Source organism: Carassius auratus, unplaced genomic scaffold (assembly GCF_003368295.1).
Source record: "Carassius auratus strain Wakin unplaced genomic scaffold, ASM336829v1 scaf_tig00013757, whole genome shotgun sequence".
NCBI lineage: Eukaryota > Metazoa > Chordata > Actinopteri > Cypriniformes > Cyprinidae > Carassius > Carassius auratus.
In genome coordinates, this window is record NW_020524437.1 from 11410 (window position 1) to 32544 (window position 21135).

The 21135-nt window shown below is 36.8% G+C and overlaps 1 protein-coding gene across 3 annotated transcripts; it reads right to left on the reverse strand.

Moving 5' to 3' along the window:
- Positions 1–292: 292 nt before the first annotated feature.
- On the reverse strand, positions 293–8873 carry LOC113074121 (uncharacterized). 3 transcript variants are annotated; one of them, XM_026246852.1, is made up of 6 exons: positions 8762–8873; positions 3042–3834; positions 2738–2887; positions 2261–2422; positions 2088–2177; positions 293–1544 (listed from the first exon to the last, which is right to left on the reverse strand). In XM_026246852.1, the coding sequence occupies exons 2-6, from the start codon at positions 3816–3818 to the stop codon at positions 1215–1217; spliced, it is 1509 nt and encodes a 502-aa protein (XP_026102637.1). In that variant the 5' UTR covers positions 3819–3834; positions 8762–8873; the 3' UTR covers positions 293–1214. The 3 variants fall into 3 exon arrangements, with proteins under 3 accessions (XP_026102637.1, XP_026102636.1, XP_026102638.1); XM_026246851.1 differs by lacking the exon at positions 8762–8873 and adding an exon at positions 4061–5441; XM_026246853.1 differs by lacking the exon at positions 8762–8873 and adding an exon at positions 4061–5441 and having other exon boundaries at positions 1435–1544; positions 2088–2422.
- Between the last annotated feature and the right edge of the window lie 12262 nt (positions 8874–21135).

Here is a 21135-nt window from a genome sequence, read left to right on the forward strand (position 1 = left end):
AAAACAAAATGGATTAATGAATTGTTTTAACTCATTATTTTGAGTCTTCTTAAGCTGTGAATTGCCTTCTGCAAGTCAACATGACTAAACAATTATTGTTGTTTCAACTTTGCTATGCAAGTTTAAAATAAAGTGAACTCATTAATGAGCATTCTGTTAACTTATCCCCATTAGTGGGTTCAACTTAGTAATTTCAATTAAGTAATGTCTTTGAATTAGGGTATCAAGTTAAGATGATCTTAAAGAATGTCTTGTTTTAACTCAAGTATAAAAACAGACAAATGGAGTACAAAACTTTTTTTTATTAAAACCAATGTTAATCCAAAAGAAGCTATACAAACACTTCAATAATGCAATCTCAAACTTGCAATCAATACTATCTTTGGTACCAAACTTCAGTTGGGTGTGGGTCACATAATGAGGCTAAGATAAATAGAAAGGTTGTGCATGAGATTACACCATGAGGGGGTATCCTAAGCAGACTCCACAAGTTTTTATCACTGTGTGCGTATAGAAGGTGTGTGTATTTCCTGAAGTTGTGTGCACCGCCTGTTGTCAACCAAAAAGTTGGTCATTCTGAATGTAGGCTAGATAGACTAATAGAAACATACAGCAGTATAGATAATCTATATTCAGTACCCCCCCCCCCAAAAAAAAAAAAAACCCTGTCATCTAAGTTGTTTAGCGTGGTTCTTGTTGTGTGACCTAATGAGGTTAAGTTGACTGATGATCACTGCAGGAAACATCTCACCTTCTATGCGCGTGCACAACCCCTCTGCTTGTCATATTAGGTCACCCAAAGCTGTACTGACCACTATTCATATTCACCCAATCGAAAATACATTCCTTTAAAAGCATTAGCTTTTTTCCTTACACAACACTGAAATGTTGAACAGGTTTTAAAAGGTAAACATTTAAAAAACCTTTTAACATTAATCTCAGAGATCCAGCTGACTTATACTAAAAGCTGTGCTGAAAACAAAACACACACTAAAACTTCAAACTGCAGCTGGTTGTTTTCAAATATTTGAAACTTGAATACAGTACACGTTGACCCCATTATTTATTAAAAAAAAAAAAAAAAAAAAAAAAAAAAAAAAAAGGCTCCTCTCCTGTTTGCTTAAGTGCTTTTGCCTTCAACTTTGGTTTGCATGTCAACAGAAACAAATGTGGAAAAAAAACAAAAAAAAATTCCAATTCTCGTGGGGCATGGTTTACAAATTATACCTCAGGAGCTTGTTTCGGATGCCATGGACTCTGGCAGAGGCTTGATCTGGTTTGATCTTCATCACTACCCTCTGAAGGAACTCAAAGGAATACTTCATGGCTCGTGGATACTCAAGGTTAACGCAGTAGATGATCCCCAAAAGCATGGCAAAGCTGGATGGCACATCCTTGAAGTTGTGAAGCACAATAGTCTCCTCAACCACAACTGCCACATTGAAGACCTCACATGGAAAGGCATCCTGGTTGTCACCTTCATAGCCTATCAACAGGCCAAGTTGCATCCCTTCCATGGATGCAGCCAGAGTCTCACCATGGGCCTTAAAAAGCAAAAAAAAAAAAAAAAAAAAGTGAGAATGTTTTGGTCAAGAAGTACATGCTCTGCAAAGCTACTTAAGTTTTAAGGATCATAAACCTTGTTTTCAGGCTAATAAAATGGTCTTCTTGAGCTTTCAGTTGTGAGTGTGCATGTTTGTAGGTGCAATGTTACTGCAAGGGTGAAAACTTCAGTGTTTTCTCAGATCTGGGGAAGTGTATGTTGCACTGGGTCCTCTCCCCATCACTATTCTACCCCTTCTTTCTCCTCCACCAACATTGTTCTACCTCCTTCACCTTTCTCCTCCTCCCATCACCACTATTCCACCCAACCCTCGTCCTCCCCATCACTAATCTGCCCCTCACTCCTCCCTGTATCATCACTATTTTGCTGACACAAGACTTTATCAACACCCATGAGTGCATCTAATCCAATCTCTGTGTTAAAGGTTGTGCGTGTGTGGTGAGTGGGGTGGGTGTGTGTATGTGTGTATGTGGGTGGGTGCGTTCGTATATGGGCTGTTATGCATGACAGAAAAATGTCTTACATCACACATCCTGATGATGTCTGATGGCTCTTCTTTTAGGTAGTGTGGCAGACCCAGCAGAGCAGCAGTCCTTCTCCTTTCGTTTGTGTCCTACAAAACAAAAATAAGCAGCGTTGAGATTTTATTGCAAACATCCGGTGCCCAATTTTACAATTCTCTGCTCGTCTACTCACGTCTTTCTTCAGAAAGTCCAAAATGGCTTTCAGTGCAGGCTTCTTTGCTGACTTGGTCGCAGCTTCGTACACTTCCAGCAGTCTTGGTGCCAGGTCATCAAGTCCATCGAGGAATGACTCGAGAAGGTCTGTGCTTACAATTCTTTTGAATTCTGCCCGAACCTGAGACAAGAAAAAAAAAAAAAAAAAAAAAAAGAGAAAAGATTTTCAAAGCATAGAGTCACAATTTAGTAAGCCAAGGTTGTATGTTGTCAAAGGCTTTCATCCACTTAGTAATACTAAACACAATTCTCTCACTTATCTGTATGCACATTCACGTCACAATTCGGACTAAAAAAAAGATATATTTATTTCTTAACGGCCCACAGTACAGTATCAGACATCTCTCTAGTACTTCCTGGAGGGAAGCTCATACATTGATATCCATTCATTGGATTAAGTGATTAATCTTAGGCTGAGTGTTGTCTATTGTTATACCTGTCTCTCACAGAACATGGCCGGCCATCTAGCTATGACATCCCGAATGAGAGGTTGATCCCCTACGATCTCCTTTCTGCGCTTGGAGAACGTGGCTGACATCAGCTCTTCTATCTGGTGGTAATCTGCATCTTTTTTCAGCACTTCCACCTGAATTGGATTGCACAAGCACAAATTACACAGTAGGCTTCACAGACACAAAAGCTAATTTTAGGTAGATAGTATAATATAGGCAGGTATGTATGCAGTAATATTAGACAGGTATGATATGTATGTGTGATGTGCATGTGCGTCTATGACGTACCTCCATCATCCTCCGCTTTTCTTCCATGTCTTCATCACTCAGTCCTTCAGGTGGATCTGGACAGTAGTGGACCTCGCCCTTCTTTGACTTTTTCAAACGTGGCCCCTTGGCTTCTTCTCCTTTTCTTTTGTTGACCCTTACCTCTGGGCATCCAGCTGCACTTAACTTCTGTCGATAGTTTCCGAGCTTAAACTTCAGGCTGTAGAACCAGCCGTACCAACCATTTCCAGAACTTGGCTCTTTTAGACTGGGATGCTTCTCCACAAGCGCTTTGGCAACATTCTCATAGTGTTGCCTCTCAGGATAAGGACTAATCTTTGACATGCTGTCTGCAAGTGTGTCCAGTATATCAGTTTTCATACCTTTGGGAATCATCAGCACAGATCCATCTTTTGCATATCTTCCATTTGCTTCTTGCAGCTTGAGTTCAACATCATGTGAGAAATCTGGAATCGGGAAGGGCTCAGGCCAGTGCTGGGAGTCAGATTCCCCACTACTGAGAGATGGAAGGCTGGCTGTATCCAATGTGGAATCAGAGCAAGCTGCATCAGCTGTGAACAACACTTTCAATGTTGCTCTCTCCTCAGGAAGGTCTCGGATGTCGGTCAAATTGGTCAGCTGATCCTTGAACGCAGGGTCCTCAAATTGTAAAATAAATCCACCTCTCAGGCCAAGGTTTGCACGCAACACCTGGCACAGTGCATCAACACTAGTGGGTGTTATTTCGATGGAAAGGCGCCTGATATCCGTCTCAGAGAGGATAACTCGCAGCAGCATTGTGGATCACTTCAGCCTGAAATTGAAAAAAAAAAAAAAAAAGGTTTAATTAATATACATACAAACAAATGGTTACTACTGAAAAGATTTGGAAAACATTTCAAGAGGGTTAATTCTTTTGGATCAGGCTGTTAAATTATAATTTGCAGGACACCCAACACCTGGGTTGCTCCTAGAGAGATTTAGGAAACATTGCAAGATGTTTAATTCTTCTACATCAGGGTAGAAAAACACAAACTTACAGCAGCCTTAATTCAGCAAGAATGTTCTAGGAGTGGTTAACAGGCGACCCTGGACAAGGTATGACACCAGTGGCATGTAGTCATTGAGATCCTCTGGTTTCACCAAGAGACACTCAGCAGGACTTTTCTTCACAAGATGGTAACTCCTCAAATGCTCCACATAGTAAGTCGAAAAAGGTTCAACGAAGAAACAAACATGACCAGCCAGCACAATGCATATTTCCAAAATCCTTCCGAAGTTGGGTAGTCCACTTGTACTTCCAACAGAAAGTATCATTCCCTTTGAAAACTGCGTTCCATTTAAGAAGATTTTAGGGGTCAGTCCAACTGTGTCAACATCACGGAATCTATTCAAGATTGCTAGTCTAAGACCACCATCTAAGACTCCCAGGCACACATCAGTCACTTTTGCTGTCTCAATCTCAGGCTTGAAAATGTTGGGCATTTCAAGATAATATGCCAGCATAAGTTGGTGTCTTGAGGCAAGGGTAAGCAGAATGTTTTTAAAGTTATTGGCATCACGCACTACCTTCTTAAAGAAAGAATGCTTAGCCTCAAACCTGATTGTCCAACACTCTATTAAGGATCCATATCTTTTAATAAGGCAAGGATAATGTTCAATAAAGTGATGTTTGGGGCGCAATTTGTAATCCGGGAAAACTGTCAGTAGTAACTGTCTATGATCCGATATTTTGGACTGCAAATAACACAGGGAGTCTTCAGTGTGATTTGGAGTCGCTAAGAGCTCAACCAAGTCTTTCAGCTCAAGGATTACTTCCCATGTTTGATCCCCTTCTGGAACACGGTGGCCGATGATAAGGGTAAGGAAACGCACAAGACTCCAATTTTCGTGGCCGTTACCACCTACAGTTCCACTCTTTTGAAAAGTTGAAGGAATTTTCTGAGGACAATTTGTCTTATCTGAGAATTTAAAAGGGAAGCTCTGTATTTCACTATTAAGCTCTTCTAATGTGAAATACTTCTTTGAAATCAAATCTGCAAGGCACAGACTTAGTTCTACAGGCACAATCCCTTCCAGCACATCATGTAAAAAATCAGGTGGAAAGCCTGTGCATGTGTGAAAACCTTTCAGGCTATTGAGAGGGCAGTCTCGTTTCACACCATCAACAGATGCAAGGTCCCTCTGCTTCAAGACACTTACAGCTTCATCAAATGATTCTGGAGACCTTAAAACAAAGTTCCCAGTTCTAACATCACACGTTTGTATGTCTTGACGACTAGCTAGACAAAACCTACAAAACTTCTCAACATTGAAAGACTCTTGGAATCCACCTAAGGAATGTGCTGCCAAGTTGTCAGCAGCAACGAACAAGATGGTGCCTTTAACATTACACCCTAGTTTTTCTACGAACACACCTACTGTTTCAAGACATTTAATATCTTCAATCAGTGGCTTCAAAACACGATCAAAACCATAAATCCTTACATGCTCAGCCTTGCACAGTAAAGCAAGGTAGATTGAGGACAATGCTGACTTGTATCTAGAGGGTAAATTGCCAATAACCCAATACACACCACAGACTTTATGTTTTTTTTTTGATGTGCCCAAGGGATTGCAGATTTCAAAGTCGTCAATATACAAAGTAATAGCTACACTTAGTTCTTGACCTGAGAGGATTCCATTCGATTTATAGAACTCACCATCCAGAAAAGACTTGTAGTAGCCAGACTGTTCAACAGGTTTATTTTTCCCCAGTGCTTGCAGTACCTCTTCTTTTTTAAGAAGCTCTGAAAGTAACTTTAGAATAGGGATATAGATAACAGTATGAAACTTTTCTTGTCTGTTCAAAAGATATTCGACAGGTTCAATGACACTAAAGTTCTTTTTGTAATATAACTGTCTTTTGTAATCTGTGCCTAAAGATCCTTCTCTTGAAAGTAAATTAAGGGGGTTAGCACTTTGAAATAGTTCCGTCAAGGATGTCAAACATTCCTCAGACGTGCAATTATGCTTCTCCAAAACATTCTTAGTTGACTCCCTAGTTATTTGTCCAGCACATTTTCCAATATCAAACAAATCATCCACAATTTCTTGAATCGCAGACTTTGACACATGAAGGACGGCTTGCAGTCGAAGGAAAAGGGATGCAATTCTGCGCTCAACTGACTTCTGTGTAGGCTGAGAGTCAGGTTCAGTCACTGAAACAACTGGTGACTCTAAATCAAAGTTATCCTGTTCATCGTTTACAGAAGCTTGACTTTGACAATGAATAATAAGTTCAGGTTTGAAATTATTGAATGTAAAAGACTGATGATATCGGCTTCTGTGAGCAGAAAAAGTTGAGGCTACTCTAGATGTAAAACAGCACCCCACAAATGGGCAATTCACAGTCTCTCTTTTTAGCAAATGTCCCTTTAAATGAAGAAAATAATGTTTGATATTGCTTGGCGCTGAAAAAGTACAAAGTTCACAACGAAGTTTAGCAACGGGACTGGTTCCTTGTTTGTGGTCCGTCAAATGTTTTAAAAGTTCCACATGGGATTGACAGACGGTAAGACAATTCGGGTAAATACAACTAAAACCTGTTCTTCCACGTCCATGCTTGTCCTTGTAATGATTCACTATAGTCTTTTCAATGTACGAGGTAAATTTGCAAAATTTACAAGTCCACTTCATCAAATGAGTAGTTGAGCCTGGTAAATCATAAAACACCTAAAACACACAAAACAGAAGAAAAGTTTTAGCTGCTAAGTGATGTGAATTGTAAAAATTAACAAGAGCACATTTCTAGTTAAGTCTAACTAGCAAATTGGATGTATGAATTGTTGGACTACTCTTTAGTTCTAGGTAACGTGGCCGATGTTCTGTAATCAGAAACAATGAGCTTGCAGCAACCGAGCAGCTGCTAATAATCTAGCACCAAGTTAGTTTGTTATTATCGCCGCCATGATCGACAGGCAGCTAACGTTACTCGGCTCGCACTCAAGCGTACCCCAGCAAGAACAACAGCCTCTGTGGTTCTCCAAAATTATTTTGCAGCCCTGGCCATTAACATACACTACAAAAGTTAGGGGTCAGTAAGAATTTTAATGTTTTTAAAAGTAGTATCTTCTGCTCACCAAGGCTACATTTATTTGATTAAAAATACAAAAAAGAAAAAAAGAAAGTAATATTGTGAAATATTATTCCAATTTAAAACAGCTGTTTTCTATTTTAATTTTAAACTGTAATTTACTCCTGTGATCAAAGTTCCTCCAGTTTTCATTGTCACATGATCTTCAGAAATCATTCTAATGAGGATTTGATGCTCAAGAAACATTTCTGATTATTATCAATGTTCAAAACAGTTGTGTACATTTTTCTCAAAATTCTTTGAGTAGAAAGAACAGCATTTATTTAAAATAGAATATTTTCTAACATTATAAAATGACTTTACTGTAACTTTTGATCAGTTTAACTAAATTAATAGAAGTATTGCTTTATTTTATTTCCCCCCAAAATAAAATAAACATTCTTACTGGACCCAAAACTTTTAAACAGTAGTGTTTAATGTAACAAAAGCTTTAGATTTCAGTTAAATGCTGTTCTTTTGAACTTTCTATTAATCAAACACATAACTGTTTTAAACATTGATAATAATCAGAAATGTTTCTTGAGCAGTAAATCATCATATTATTCTGATTTCTGAAGATCATGTGACACTGAAGACTGGAGGAATGATGCTGAAAATACAGCGGAGCATCACAGAAATAAATTACAGTTTAAAATATATTAAAATAGAAAACAGCTGTTTTAAATTTGAATAATTTCACAATATTACTGTTGTTGTTTGTATTTTTAATCAAATAAATGCAGCCTTTGTGAGCAGGAGATAACGTTATTACTTTTAAAAACAAAAAATCTGACTGAACCCAAACTTTTGAACGGTATTGGGCCTTGACATATGGTCTATCAGAAATGGTGTTTTCTACAATGAAAACTGGTATCGTCTCAGATAAAGCTTTATCAACCGTCTCTGACTGAACTGCTAGCAAACGTGTTCTAGCTAACGTTAATGGTCGCTGAAATGTGCCTCGTTTAAATGACATCACAGTTGTTGCACATATCAAAGGGTAAAGATGGCTAACGTTAATCACGTTATTGGCTTAATCACGCACATTCTTAAAATCTACAAAACACGAACGCTTACCAATAGCGAACTTGTGCACGCCAAACCGACTCGTCTTGTCTGACGGAAAAATTAGGCACCTGGCCGACTGATTGCTTACTGGCGCGTAATCTTGTTCGTCTCGAGGCCGGGCTTCGTTGGTAGTTCCCCGCACAATCTGCAACACGCCAAAGACTTGTACTCCACTCAATTTAAAATGGCAAGTTCATTCAAGCACCTGGTTTGTATTTTTAATCAAATAAACGCAGCCTTGGTGAGGAGATATTTCTTTTGAAAATATAAAAATCTGACTGAACCCAAACTTTTGAATGGTAACGTTAGTGTATTTGGCCTTGACATACGGTCTATCAGAAATTGTGTTTTCTAACGTTACAATGAAAGCTGGTATTGTCTCAGATAAAGCTTTATCAACCGTCTCTGACTGAACTAAAAAACTGAACTGCTAGCAAACGTGTTCTAGCTAACGTTAACGGTCGCTGAAATGTGCCTCGTTTAAATGACATCACAGTTGTTGCACATATCAAAAGGTAACGACAGCGCACATTCAAATCTACAAAACACGAACACTTACCAATAGCGAACTTGTTCACGCCAACCCGACTCCTCTTGTCTGACGAAAAAAATAAGGCACCTGGCCGACATAAGTTTGATTGCTTGCTGGCGCGTAAACTTGTTCGTCTCGAGGCCTGGCTTCATTGGTACGTTAGTTTCCCGCACATGCGCAAAGAGCTGTCCTCCACTCAATCTGCAACACGCCCACTCCCACTCAGTTTAAAATGGCAAGTTCATTCAAGCACCTGGAATTTGTGATTCATTGAAGTAACTTATGAACCTATATTGGAAGATTGAAAACTCAAACAATTGAGTTGAAATTTCAAAACACATTTTTTTATGTTTGATTTAATGACATATATAAGTTATCATAACTTTTTGATCAGATCATTTTTTACAGTGTACATGTACATGTACATTTCATATAGATTCAGTATAGCATTTTGCAAAGACCGGTTTAATGCTCATTTGTTCATGGTGATTTAAATGTGTTGTATGTTTCCTTATGAAATCAATTCCTTGTGAAACCGGAACTCATACAAAACCGATTCTATGCAACAAAACCTAATCTGAAGACCGTTCTCCAAAGAGAGTAAACATCACTCCTCTCCTTGCTCAGTAACGACCCTCTTCTCTATGCGAAAGATTACATTTTGTTGTAATGTGTTCTGCCGAGAAGGGTGTGTGTTCCCCTTTAGGGGTCTGTTGGGAATATTTATCTATCTCCAGCCAGGTGTGACCCTGGAGCACAAGAATATTTTCGAAATTGTCTTCTAATTGTTTCATAACTTTCATTATGTAACTGGCATGATACAATTTTACCTGACAAATGATAAATTGTTGATTTTGAATATATTCAGATTTATTCTGAAATCATTTTTCAGGTAGATCATTGTGTAGCCTAACATTTCTGCAAATCTGCGTCCAGGGCAGATCATGCCAATGAACAGGGCAGGGGTCTCTCCAATAGGGATCTGATTTCTGTCCGTCTCTAGCTTAACAAGTTACAGTTTTCGTGATTATAGAAAAAGTTTACTTGTTGTTATTTGCTGGCAGGGTGCGACACTTATTTTAATCACCCTGTATCCTCTGGGTAAGTTCCAGAACTGGCGAGTTTGAGTCCATGCATTCACTGTTGGCCGAGTGAGTTCCTGAGCAATAATAGGTCCTTAATAAATTAAGAATTATAAGTATGAGATTTCCAGAATACTCAAATATCTAAATTAATACACAATCAGTATTTGTGATCATTAAATTTAGGCAATTAATTTTTTGATGCTTGAAACACCCTTTTGACCAATATACACTGAACATATTGGTCAAAATTGACTTAGGCTGGCCACAATAAAAGGCCACTCTAAAATGTTGTTTTATCACACAGCACACTGCCACAGATGTCTCAAGATTTGAGGGAGCATGCAATTGGCATGCTGACTGCAAGAATGTCCAGCAGAGCTGTTGCCCATGAATTTAATGTTCATTTCTCTACCATAAGCTATCTCCAAAGGCATTTCAGAGAATTTGGCAGTACATCCAACCGGCCTCTCACTGCTGACCACGTGTGACCACGCCAGCCCAGGACCTCCACATCCAGCATCTTCACCTCTAAGAAAAAGGCCTTAGACCAGACCCCAAACAGCTGCTGCAACAATCAAAAGAATCAAAACCAAACAATTTCTGCATAAACTTTCAGAAACCGTCTCAGGGAAGCTTATCTGCATGCTTGTTGTTCTCATCGGGGTCTTGACCTGACTTCAGTTCGTCGTCGTAACGGACTTGAGTGAGGAAATGCTCACATTCTATGGCATCTGGCACTTTAGAGAGTTGTTCTCTTCATGGATGAATTCCTTTAATTGATGTTCAATCCTGCCTGGGAAACAATAACTATTATTCTTGATTTATTCTGCATTATTCTTAAATCATTATTTCTTGTAAATTAAAGTGGAGTTTGGTATAACCTCAAAACTGTTTTCAGGATAGATCATACAGAAGACTCAATGGATGGAGTATTGGGCACATCATTTGAGACCTTTTTGATTTCTGACTTTTAACTGCCTTAATAAATTGCAGTTTCCATGAATATGCAAAAACTATGCTTTTTGTTATGAGCAAGCAGAGCGTAGCTGACTTAAAGGTAGATATTCACCCTGAGTAGTGTGTATACTGCACCACCTGCCAAAATTATTTTTGGATGACGACTTTGACCTTTTGTCCCTGGCCCTTCCCCACCTGACCACCATAGTGGCTTTGACCTTTTGACCTTTTAATGGTCGCAGTTGTTGTTATGACATGTGATATGACATCTGTTTGTAATAAATCAAGGTTATATGTCATCAGCTGTGCGATATGTCAAGAAATAAGATCACAGTCACCTTTTTGTAATTCAGATGCCAGAACTCCAGTATGCAATGTGACACCTGTTTAAATCGGACTGAAGGGTACACATATGCTCTAAGCAGGTGTCACGCTAGCGCAGAGGTTTTGGTCATCCTACACAGCTGTGAGAAAGAGCTATTGTTTTTAGGGCAATTTGAAAAATAAGTAAAAGAATATAAATTTTAAGAGATGAAAATTCATAATTATTGTTATGGACATTGACAGTGTTGTCAATGCTTTTTTTTTCAAGTTTAAAATAAAATTGCAACACTAATATAGTCAATAAATGAATAATATAAAAGAGGATAATATTGCAATAAAATGACACGCAAACATACACTTACATTCTAATTGTTGTTTTTCTGATTTTCAGCAATATAAAAAAAGGGTTCAATAAAATACATAACGTTGTATACTGAATTGAAAATAAAGAAATAATTTTTTTAGCTTATATAGGCAATTCATTAATTTAAAAAAAGTATTCAACATTTAAGTTCATCGAGCTTATAAAACACGCCGTTCTCTTCTTTTAAGAGATTACGCGAAGTATGTCCAGCTCACCCTGTGGTCTGTGTGGGTCTTAGCGCCCCAGTGTAATGATGGGGACACTATACTGTCAACGAGCACTGTCCTTCGGATGAGATGTTAAACTGCGGTCCTGACTCTCTGTGGTCATTAAAAATCCCAGGACGTCTTTCGAAAAGAGTAGAGGTGTGACCTCGGCATCCTGGCTAAATTCGCCCATTGGCCTCTGACCATCATGGCCTCCTAACAATCCCCATATCTGCTGATTGGCCTCAACACTCCGTCTCCTCTCCATCAGTAAGCTGGTGTGTGGTGGGCGTTCTGGCGCAATATGGCTGCCGTCACATCATCCAGGTGGATGCTGCACACTGGTGGTGGATGAGGAGATACCCCCTGACTATGTAAAGCGCTTTGAGTGCCTAGAAAAGCGCTATATAAATGTAAGGAATTATTATAAACAAAATCTCACAGGTCATAGTGTATTCTCCTGTATCTTAAACTGAGGGGGTGCTTCACAGACCCCTCGTGGTGAGGGTGGAGTTCCAGAACGCATGATCTAAGTAAATGGGGTACATTATTTCATAGCATAACATTAATGTAAAGTTTAAATAAACAGTACCCCTACTCCTCTCCTCTGATGTCCGGTGATTCTTAAATTTCAACAAAATTATCATTTATATTACCTATAATATTATATTATATTACCTATAATATTTATATTTTATATAATATTATATCATTTTATATACATTATTATATTTTATTAGATGTATTACACATTAAACACTTTAGATTCTTTAAGATTCTTTATAGATTATTTTTAACATGATCTTCAAAGTTTTAACACCTCTCTCTAATCTCTCTAATCTCTCTCTCTCTCTCTCTCTCTCTCTCACACACACACACACACACACACACACACACACAATGAAACATGTTGCCAGTATTTCTTTATGTTTAAAAATAAAATAAAAAATATTTATTTCGCTTTAAATGGATGTGAAGGAGCTAGTTTGTTTGTCACAGCACAGACACAGCTGTGAAGTTTAGAAGCAGTTAATGTATAATTTTTAAAAATTATTTTCAGAGAAAGACCCTCGATTGTTTTTAGTCTTTAAAGATGGTTGGGGCAGACCCCTGCATCTTAGAGATGTAATTCAAGACCCTTCAGTGTCAGCTATTTTAATGATCAATATTTAAAAGCAAAAATGTTTATAATGACCACCTATAAATCTTCCGGCTGTAATTCTATTTTATATATGTTAAAAGTATCTTTACTATCCATATCATCTATTATTTAAATATTTCAAAAACCATATTATATTCTTTATATAAAACAATATATTTAACTGACAGTATATCCCAACGTGTGTTTACCATATATTCAGTCGTTCAGTCTTTGAAATTTTCTCTTCTAGTGCTTTTTAAGTAGTACTTTTTTCATTAACTGTAAGATTTAAACTTTTCTTAAAATGTATTGCCTAAGAAAATTCGTTGCGTATGAACAAAGTTCTCATTAACATGACAGCAAAAACTAGGAAACAAACCGCGAGGCCTAGGAATTACAATTAGTTGGAAAAATAAGATAAGAAAGGTGAAACTTCGGTAAACTAATTTAAACAGAAAGAATGAGCAAAGTCATAGAAACTGTATGGAAAAAAATTACTTGTTTATAAGTGTAATGCAGTGAAAAACTTTGTGGTTTACAGTTCACTATGGCGTGATGAGGCCTATTGCTCATTAAACACACTGATAAAGTCAAGAAATCTTGCAATTTTAGGCAAAAGAGTTAGAACAAGCATTTGTGTATGTGTTGTTAGGTTTATATTATTCTCATTTTCATTATAAAGATTTGTTATGTTTATTTTAATTTCAATGCACTTATGAACACTGTTGCAGATTTTGTATTAGTTACATGCAATACAATATTTTCTTAAAAGATAAAGCTATGGACTTCTTGAGTAACACTCTCGTATTTGAGAATTTTACTGTCGAGTTTTCACCGCGTACAGGCACCCAACTAACCGAAACCTGTAACCTTTATAAATAAATATAAGATCCAAGCCTGATGCCTATTGTATGTAACTGACTAAAACTAAAATTTATGCTGAACAAACATTTGCAGTTGTGGAAAATTAAGATAATTAATAGATGTCAAAAACTGCTCACCGCATGTTTTTTTAAATTACAACAGGTTATTAAGACGTGACAAAGCGTAGTTGCTCGTAAGTCTCCTGGCCTGAGTACAGCCCCAGTCAACAGAGCTGCAAGGCAATGTTAAAAGCAAAAGACAAAGCACAAGGAAAAGAGAAAGGTATTGATTTTTGCAATTGTCAGAATAAAAGCGTCCCAATATTTTTGAACCGAAAGTCCCCCCTCACTACTTTCTATCTATGTATACTCATAAGTTTTCTTTAAGTGAACTTTACATCATACTTAATGTAGGTTTTAATTATATTTTGTTATATGAATATTTGAACATACAAAACATCCAAAGAAAGAACAGGGTATCTGCTTGTAAACAAACAAACAAAATATTCTAGCTTCATGCATTCTTTTTTTTTTTTTTTTTAAACACTTTAATGGGGGGTAGGTTTCATAAGAATATTGTCAGAATAAAAGCGTCCCAATATTTTTGAACAGAAAGTCCCCCTCACTACTTTCTATCTATGCCATAAAACTATTTTCATTCAGTTACAAAATTATTCAAATAAATCCTGATCTCAAATCTGTCTCTGTGTATAGATTAGCGGCTGTCCAAATGCATGACAATGAAAGGTCAATTTATGGTCATTTGTTACTTTTGTAGACACGCCACATCTTTTAGTTGGGGTCCTAGATTTGCAAGCTAAGCTGTGTTATGTAATGTCATTTAGTTCAGTAGCAAAGATTTACTAAAAACTAAACTGTAAATTCACTGCTAATTAATGGATTATACAGGTGCTGGTCATATAATTAGAATATCATCAAAAAGTTGATTTATTTCACTAATTGCGTTCCCTCGATTTACTATAACGTTACCTTGATTTGCTAAATCATGCGCACGATTTAGCAAATCGAGGGAATGAATTAATAAATTGTGCGCACAATTTATAAATCGAGTGAACGAAATAGTACATCCAGGGAATGCAATAGTAATCGTGTGCACGTTTTAGTACATTGAGGAAACAAATTAGTAAATCTTGCACACGATTTAGCCTACTATTCTTTTTTCCTGCATGTCATCCTGCATGTCATGTCATACCATTATAATCACAAATCAAATCAGAACACATAAGTAAAATTTAGATTTGTTGTGTTGTGTGAGGTTGCTGGCTGCAAAGTGGCTACTTTTCTCACTTGCTAATGTTTATGTGGTTTAAGGCGATATTTCTGCTCTTCCTCTGAAACAGGAAGAAGCAGAGACACTGCAAGAAGTGACCAGCTCCTCTCATGAACATGCACTCTGCTGTAGACATGATTTACTCTCTGATTCTCTCTGGGATTTTACTTCACATCACAGGTAAACAATTATAATACTCTCGTAATAGAATTATTAAACTATCGTATAAATGAAACTATTTTTAACTTAAATTGTATAATAATAATACAATTTTAACAATTCTAATAATAACTGCTTTGTGAAGCTTTGAAACCTTTGTGAATTACTTGTATACAACCAGCGATTCAGAGCAGAATCAAACTGCCAAAGTCACATGTTTTCAGTAAAAGGATTTATGTCATAATGCTTTGAAATGTCAGTGTTTCTCAGTGGGCCCATCCAAACACCCACACTTGTATAGAAGGTGAATGGGGCCAAAAGTCTTTAAATAGAGCACTTGAAATTTGACCTTGTCAACTCATGATTTCGGTGAATGAGTTCCTTAACATGATGCATGATGGGATACACTTAGCTTCTGTGTGTAAAGGGCACTGAGCTTTGGGTTTTTTTCAGACCGGGGGCGATCTTGCACCCTTACTTCCTGTTTTGTGCAAGTACTCTCGTGTGGCCAAGAACGCAAGATTAGTAATTAATAGCCTCTTGTTGGCTTGTTTAGTCAATTAATGGATTAAGAATAGTCTCCAGAATATAGTCTCCAGAATCACACATAAGGCATTTTTTGTTCAGTGAAAAAAATCTGAACGAATCCTTTTTTTTGGAACGAACTAAAAAATGAACAAATCTATTGAAAGAATCAATTTCCACAACTATTACAAACTATCTGCTTCATAAATTCAAGCAGATCGGAAATTATGAATCTGTAAATACAAATGAAATGGGCAAATTTTGGTTAAGTTGTTTATTTTCATTGAGCTATACTTCCCCTTACCAAAAGTAGTATACTTCAAGTTTATTTTATTAAGTACAGTTAAGTAAAGTTCAAGTATATTTTTAAGTATACTTTATGTAGCAAGTATACATTGGTAAGTGTTCTAGTAGTATATTCATGAATTAACTTCATGGGACTAAATTGACCCACTTTCTGTTATATAAAGATATACTTTTAAATATCCTTTAAGTATAACAGTAGCAAACTTTGAGTACATAACTAGTTTGCATCTATGTTTGTGGTTTGTACTGCAATTATACTAAAAGTGAACTTATAGGAATACTGATAGTTTGCTAATTAAATACTTTGTATACTTTGCAGTAGTCTCAGTAAACTACTAGTTTAGAAGTTTTCTACTGCAAGTATACTCATAAGTTTTCTTTAAGTGAACTTTACATCATACTTAATGTAGGTTTTAATTATATTTTGTTATATGAATATTTGAACATACAAAACATCCAAAGAAAGAACAGGTTATCTGCTTGTAAACAAAAAAAATATATATATATATTCTAGCTTCATGCATTCTTTTTTTAAAAACACTTTAATGGGGGTAGGTTTCATAAGAATAAAAAAAGAAAGAAATACAATTTTGAACAAAAAGTTAAAAAAAGATTATGAATTGGATTAAGAATGATAATCAAAACGTAGATGGAGTCGATCAACACCCCAAAGCTGTTACATCAGTGCTTTAAGTGGCCCAAAAGAGGTGCCGGTACTCTATTATAGCCTATATAATATTATTAGCCTATATAATAAAATTAGTTTTTTTTTTTTTTTTTTTTTTTTTATGATGCCCCTCATCCCCTGAGGTAACAACAAATAAACTGAAGGGGTTTTATATACAGCAGTCAACAGACCTTATAAAAAATAATAAATCCTTTTATTAGTTTGTTGATTTGCTTGAGGTAGAAAGAACTACTGAACATAAATAAAATGTGCAAAAGGATTTTGAAAAAAATACCTTTAGGGTGACCAGATCAGATTGGCTTAAATTAAATATCTAAATTCGTACCTAGCCGCCTACGGTATTTTTTTTTTTAGAACTTAGAAAAAAGATGCTGCAGCCAATGAGCAGCCGGCGGGGGCTGGTTGCAGGACGACTCAACCTCCGCAGACAGTTTTTAATGTTTATCAGACAATAACTACTCAAGATTTTGCTTTAGTATAATTTTCGTGACAATTAGGGCCAGATTCGGGATTCGGGATAACAGTTTAGATTTCTGGACTGTCCCGAATTTTTCAGGACGTAACATATTAAGTGTTGTTAACTGTATTAGAATTTTTTACGAGCCGAGTGTGCACGTTTCACACACTCTCTCCGGCCACGTTGAGTTGTTGACACTGACAGCGGCAAAAGCCGCACATGCGCTTTTCACTTGTAAAACTCAAGGGTGTATGGGTAATGTAGTCTCTGCTCTCGGTGGGATGAATTAGGAAGCTTGTATTGTGAAGGGCACTCTGAAAAGTGGCAGTGCAGATAAAAGATTAATACCTCTATTAAAACAGATGTCTAAATGAGCGTACCGGTACGCTAAAAGCACGTTTTGGGCGCAAGGAGAGGTGGCGGTATGCTCAAGAGCTACATTTGGATGTGGCGGTACTGAGTATGAGTGTTACATGTGTTTTCTTCTTTTTCTTATTCACAAGTTGTTGTTTTTTCTGTGCAGAAGATGTATACTAGTGCCCTTTAGTGTAAAACAATGAAAACACGGATTCTAGGAGCACAAGTTTAGCTCAAATATATTAAGCCTTTTTATAAGTAATAGTCAAGTATACTTAAAGGTACAATTTGTAAGATATTTACAGTAAAATACCCAAAAACCACTAGGCTAGTGTTATATATTTTGTGTTAATGATAATGTTTTAAACTACTTGTAAATCATGAGAAAATTTGCATACTAAACAGTGACATGGGGCAGTGCAATCCCCTGTCAATGACGTCAGTTACCCTTTGTTACCGCCTTTACTGACGTAGAAACCACATGACAACAGTGTCGTGGACAAATGTGGAAGTAGCATTTGTTGTCTTCTACCCAACCGCTGATGGCCATCAATCAGACGGAAAGATAAATCATGGATTTAATGTTCAACGATCTACATACAAATCTACATACAAATCGCAAATCGTTGAACTCATGTTAAATCCATGATTTATCTTTCCGTCTGATTGTTGACTGAAGACAACAAATCCCATCATTCCACTCTCCTTCTGAGCGTCATCAAACCACGCGATTGTTATTGTTTTGGTAGTGTGTCCTCTAGTGGCAGGTCCTTCAACCTGTACCTTTAAATGCCATTTTAAGTATATTTCTGAGAAGAACATAAAGCCCATTCCTGGGAAGTACATAAAATGTAAAAGCTAAAATCATATCTAGTTTTAGTTTAAAAGAAGTATAATAATAGCACAGTTGAATAAATTTATCTATCATCATGCTGTTTCTAAGATGAAAAGCCAAAAATTCTGCTTCATTTGGGATCCATTTCCCACTCCAGTCATGAGATATGGCAGTTCACAACACAGCAAAAATTCTCCATTCTAATGCGTTTCACCCTGTAATTAAAATGTTTAACTTCTACCTCCACTATTCTCTATACTGTAGTATCAGGGTCCTCAAATCACAGAATGTACTGCGTTGCCAACATCACGTTCCCATTTCTGATGACCCTGACCTCTTGATGTGATGACGTAAATGCAAAGTATGCCATAATTTCTTTCAAATTTTGTTCGGTTTATAGAAGGGTTTATGCCATCCCTCTCAAACCGATTACACTTTCATTCAGTTTGGGCATTTTTATTTCGATTGAGGTGTTCACTTAAAAAAAAAAAAGAAAAAAAAAAAAAAAAAGGGAAGTCGTGGCCTAATGGTTAGAGAGTCGGACTCCCAATCGAAAGGTTATGAGTTCGAGTCCCGGGCCGGAAGGAATTGTGGGTGGGGGGAGTGCATGTACAGTTCTCTCTCTACCTTCAATACCACAACTTAGGTGCCCTTGAGCAAGGCATTGAACCCCCAACTGCTCCCCGGGCGCCGCAGCATAAATGGCTGCCCAGTGCCCACTGCTCCGGGTGTGTGTGTGTGTGTGTGTGTGTTCACTGCTCTCTGTGTGTGCACTTCGAATGGGTTAAACGCAGAGCACAAATTCTGAGTATGGGTCACAATACTTGGCTGAATGTCACATCACTTTCACTTTCTGTCACTTTCACTTATAAGGAGCATTTTCATTCGGATTGGACTTTTAAACTGATTACAATAATCCATGTAAACACAACTACTGTGTTTTATGTGAAGGGTGAAAAAATCAAGAAGTGATTAATTGTTAAGCTAATCCTGGACATAATGGTTTGTGTTTTTTTTTTTTTTTTTTTTTTTAAGGTGAGAGTAGTGCATGTATTGCTGTGTTCATTTCTAATAGATTCTGCAAAGACAGGTTTTATGCTGATCTGTTCATGATGTTTTTAATGTGTTTTATGTGAGGATATACAGTAACAAATTAAGAAGTGACTTATTGTTGGATGTATTGGACTGTGTTTTGTTTAGGTGTTGAATGCTACACTGGTTTGTCAAACAGTACATTAACTGTTCAGACTGGAGGATCTGTCACCATCCCATGTCATTATGATGAGAAATACACACAGCAGAAGAAATACTGGTTCTCAGAAATTGATAAATCTAATACATACACAAACACAACAGAGGAGAATCTGTCAGTAATTGATCATCCTGATCAGAGTCTCTTTACTGTGACTATGAGAAACCTGCAGAACAAACACACTGGATATTATTACTGTGTTGTGGAGACTGGAGAACAACCACCGATAAAAGCAATATATGAGTCTTATCTCAAGATTCAATCTGTTAAGATATTTAGCATTTGTTTTTTACAACATATAATTTCAAGTTCTTTTCATTTTAAACACTCTCTCATTCCTCCTCTATTATATTATCTCAAATGAATGGTGTGTGTGTGTGTTTGTGTGTGTGTGTGTGTATGTGTGTGTTCAGCTCCTGATGTGTCTGTGGTGAGCAGCAGTGTATCTGGACAAGAAGGTGGTGATATCAGTGTTCAGTGTTTCTACACGTTAAGATATAAGAATAAAGTCAAACAGTGGTGCAGATATAAAGATCAGAGCTGTTACACAGTGGGGAGGACTAACACATCCCAGAATTCATCAGTCCAGATCAGTGATGATGGGAGAAGATCCTTCACTGTGCTGATGACTGGACTGAGACTCACTGATTCTGGCTGGTACTAATTGAGGCAAAACCAGGTACACATTTTTTCAATAATACATAATTATTTTCTACTACATATGAAATAGAACACAACTAAACTTTATTTTTTACTTTTGTCCACAGGCACTGTCAGTGAAACAGTGTAAGTATTCAATCTGTTCTCTGTAAATGACCTTCCTTTAATAATCAACTTTGTGGAATTATTCTATATTTGTCTCTGTTTATGTATATCTCATGACTGAAAGTTATTTCCTCATTGCTCTGGTGATATTCCTTCTTTAGACCTACTTCTTTTTTTCTGTATTCTTTTTTAGATTTAGAGTAAACACAAAAGTAGGCTACTATATGTGTATTGTTCAAAAATAAACTAGCCTTTTTAAGGCTTGATCTAATAATAAATAAAAAAAATAGGCAGAAAATACTTTAACAGAAAGGCTTTTAACATTTAAAATTCAATCCGTGTACAGAGTCAATCTAAATCCCGGGTGATCTGAATCCTGGGTTATTTTGTTTCACACTGCTCATAATTCACTCATCATTAACAAGTAATCCTGGGTATTCATAAACTGACATTTTACACTGTATGCTACATGATTCCTAAACCCAGGTTAATGTTCTAATTTGCATATTTGCGGTACAGTGTCACTGATTGGACGAACGCAGCATGTGACCTGTTTATGAAAAGGCTATATTGTCAACTGTACCATCACGTTTTTACACGCATCCAAAATGTATGTGATGTGTGACATAGAAACACATTTGGTTCTCATATTTGTCTGTTGATGGTGTGCACTTATACTTTATTTTTCAGATGGCACATGGAGCGTTTCTGTTTGTCACAGAACTAGAGGAATATTCTCCACATCGACCTGAAGAATCAAATGATTTAAAAGGGTTGATAATGATCTTTATATTCTGCATTTGATTTGTTAATTCAATAGACTAGA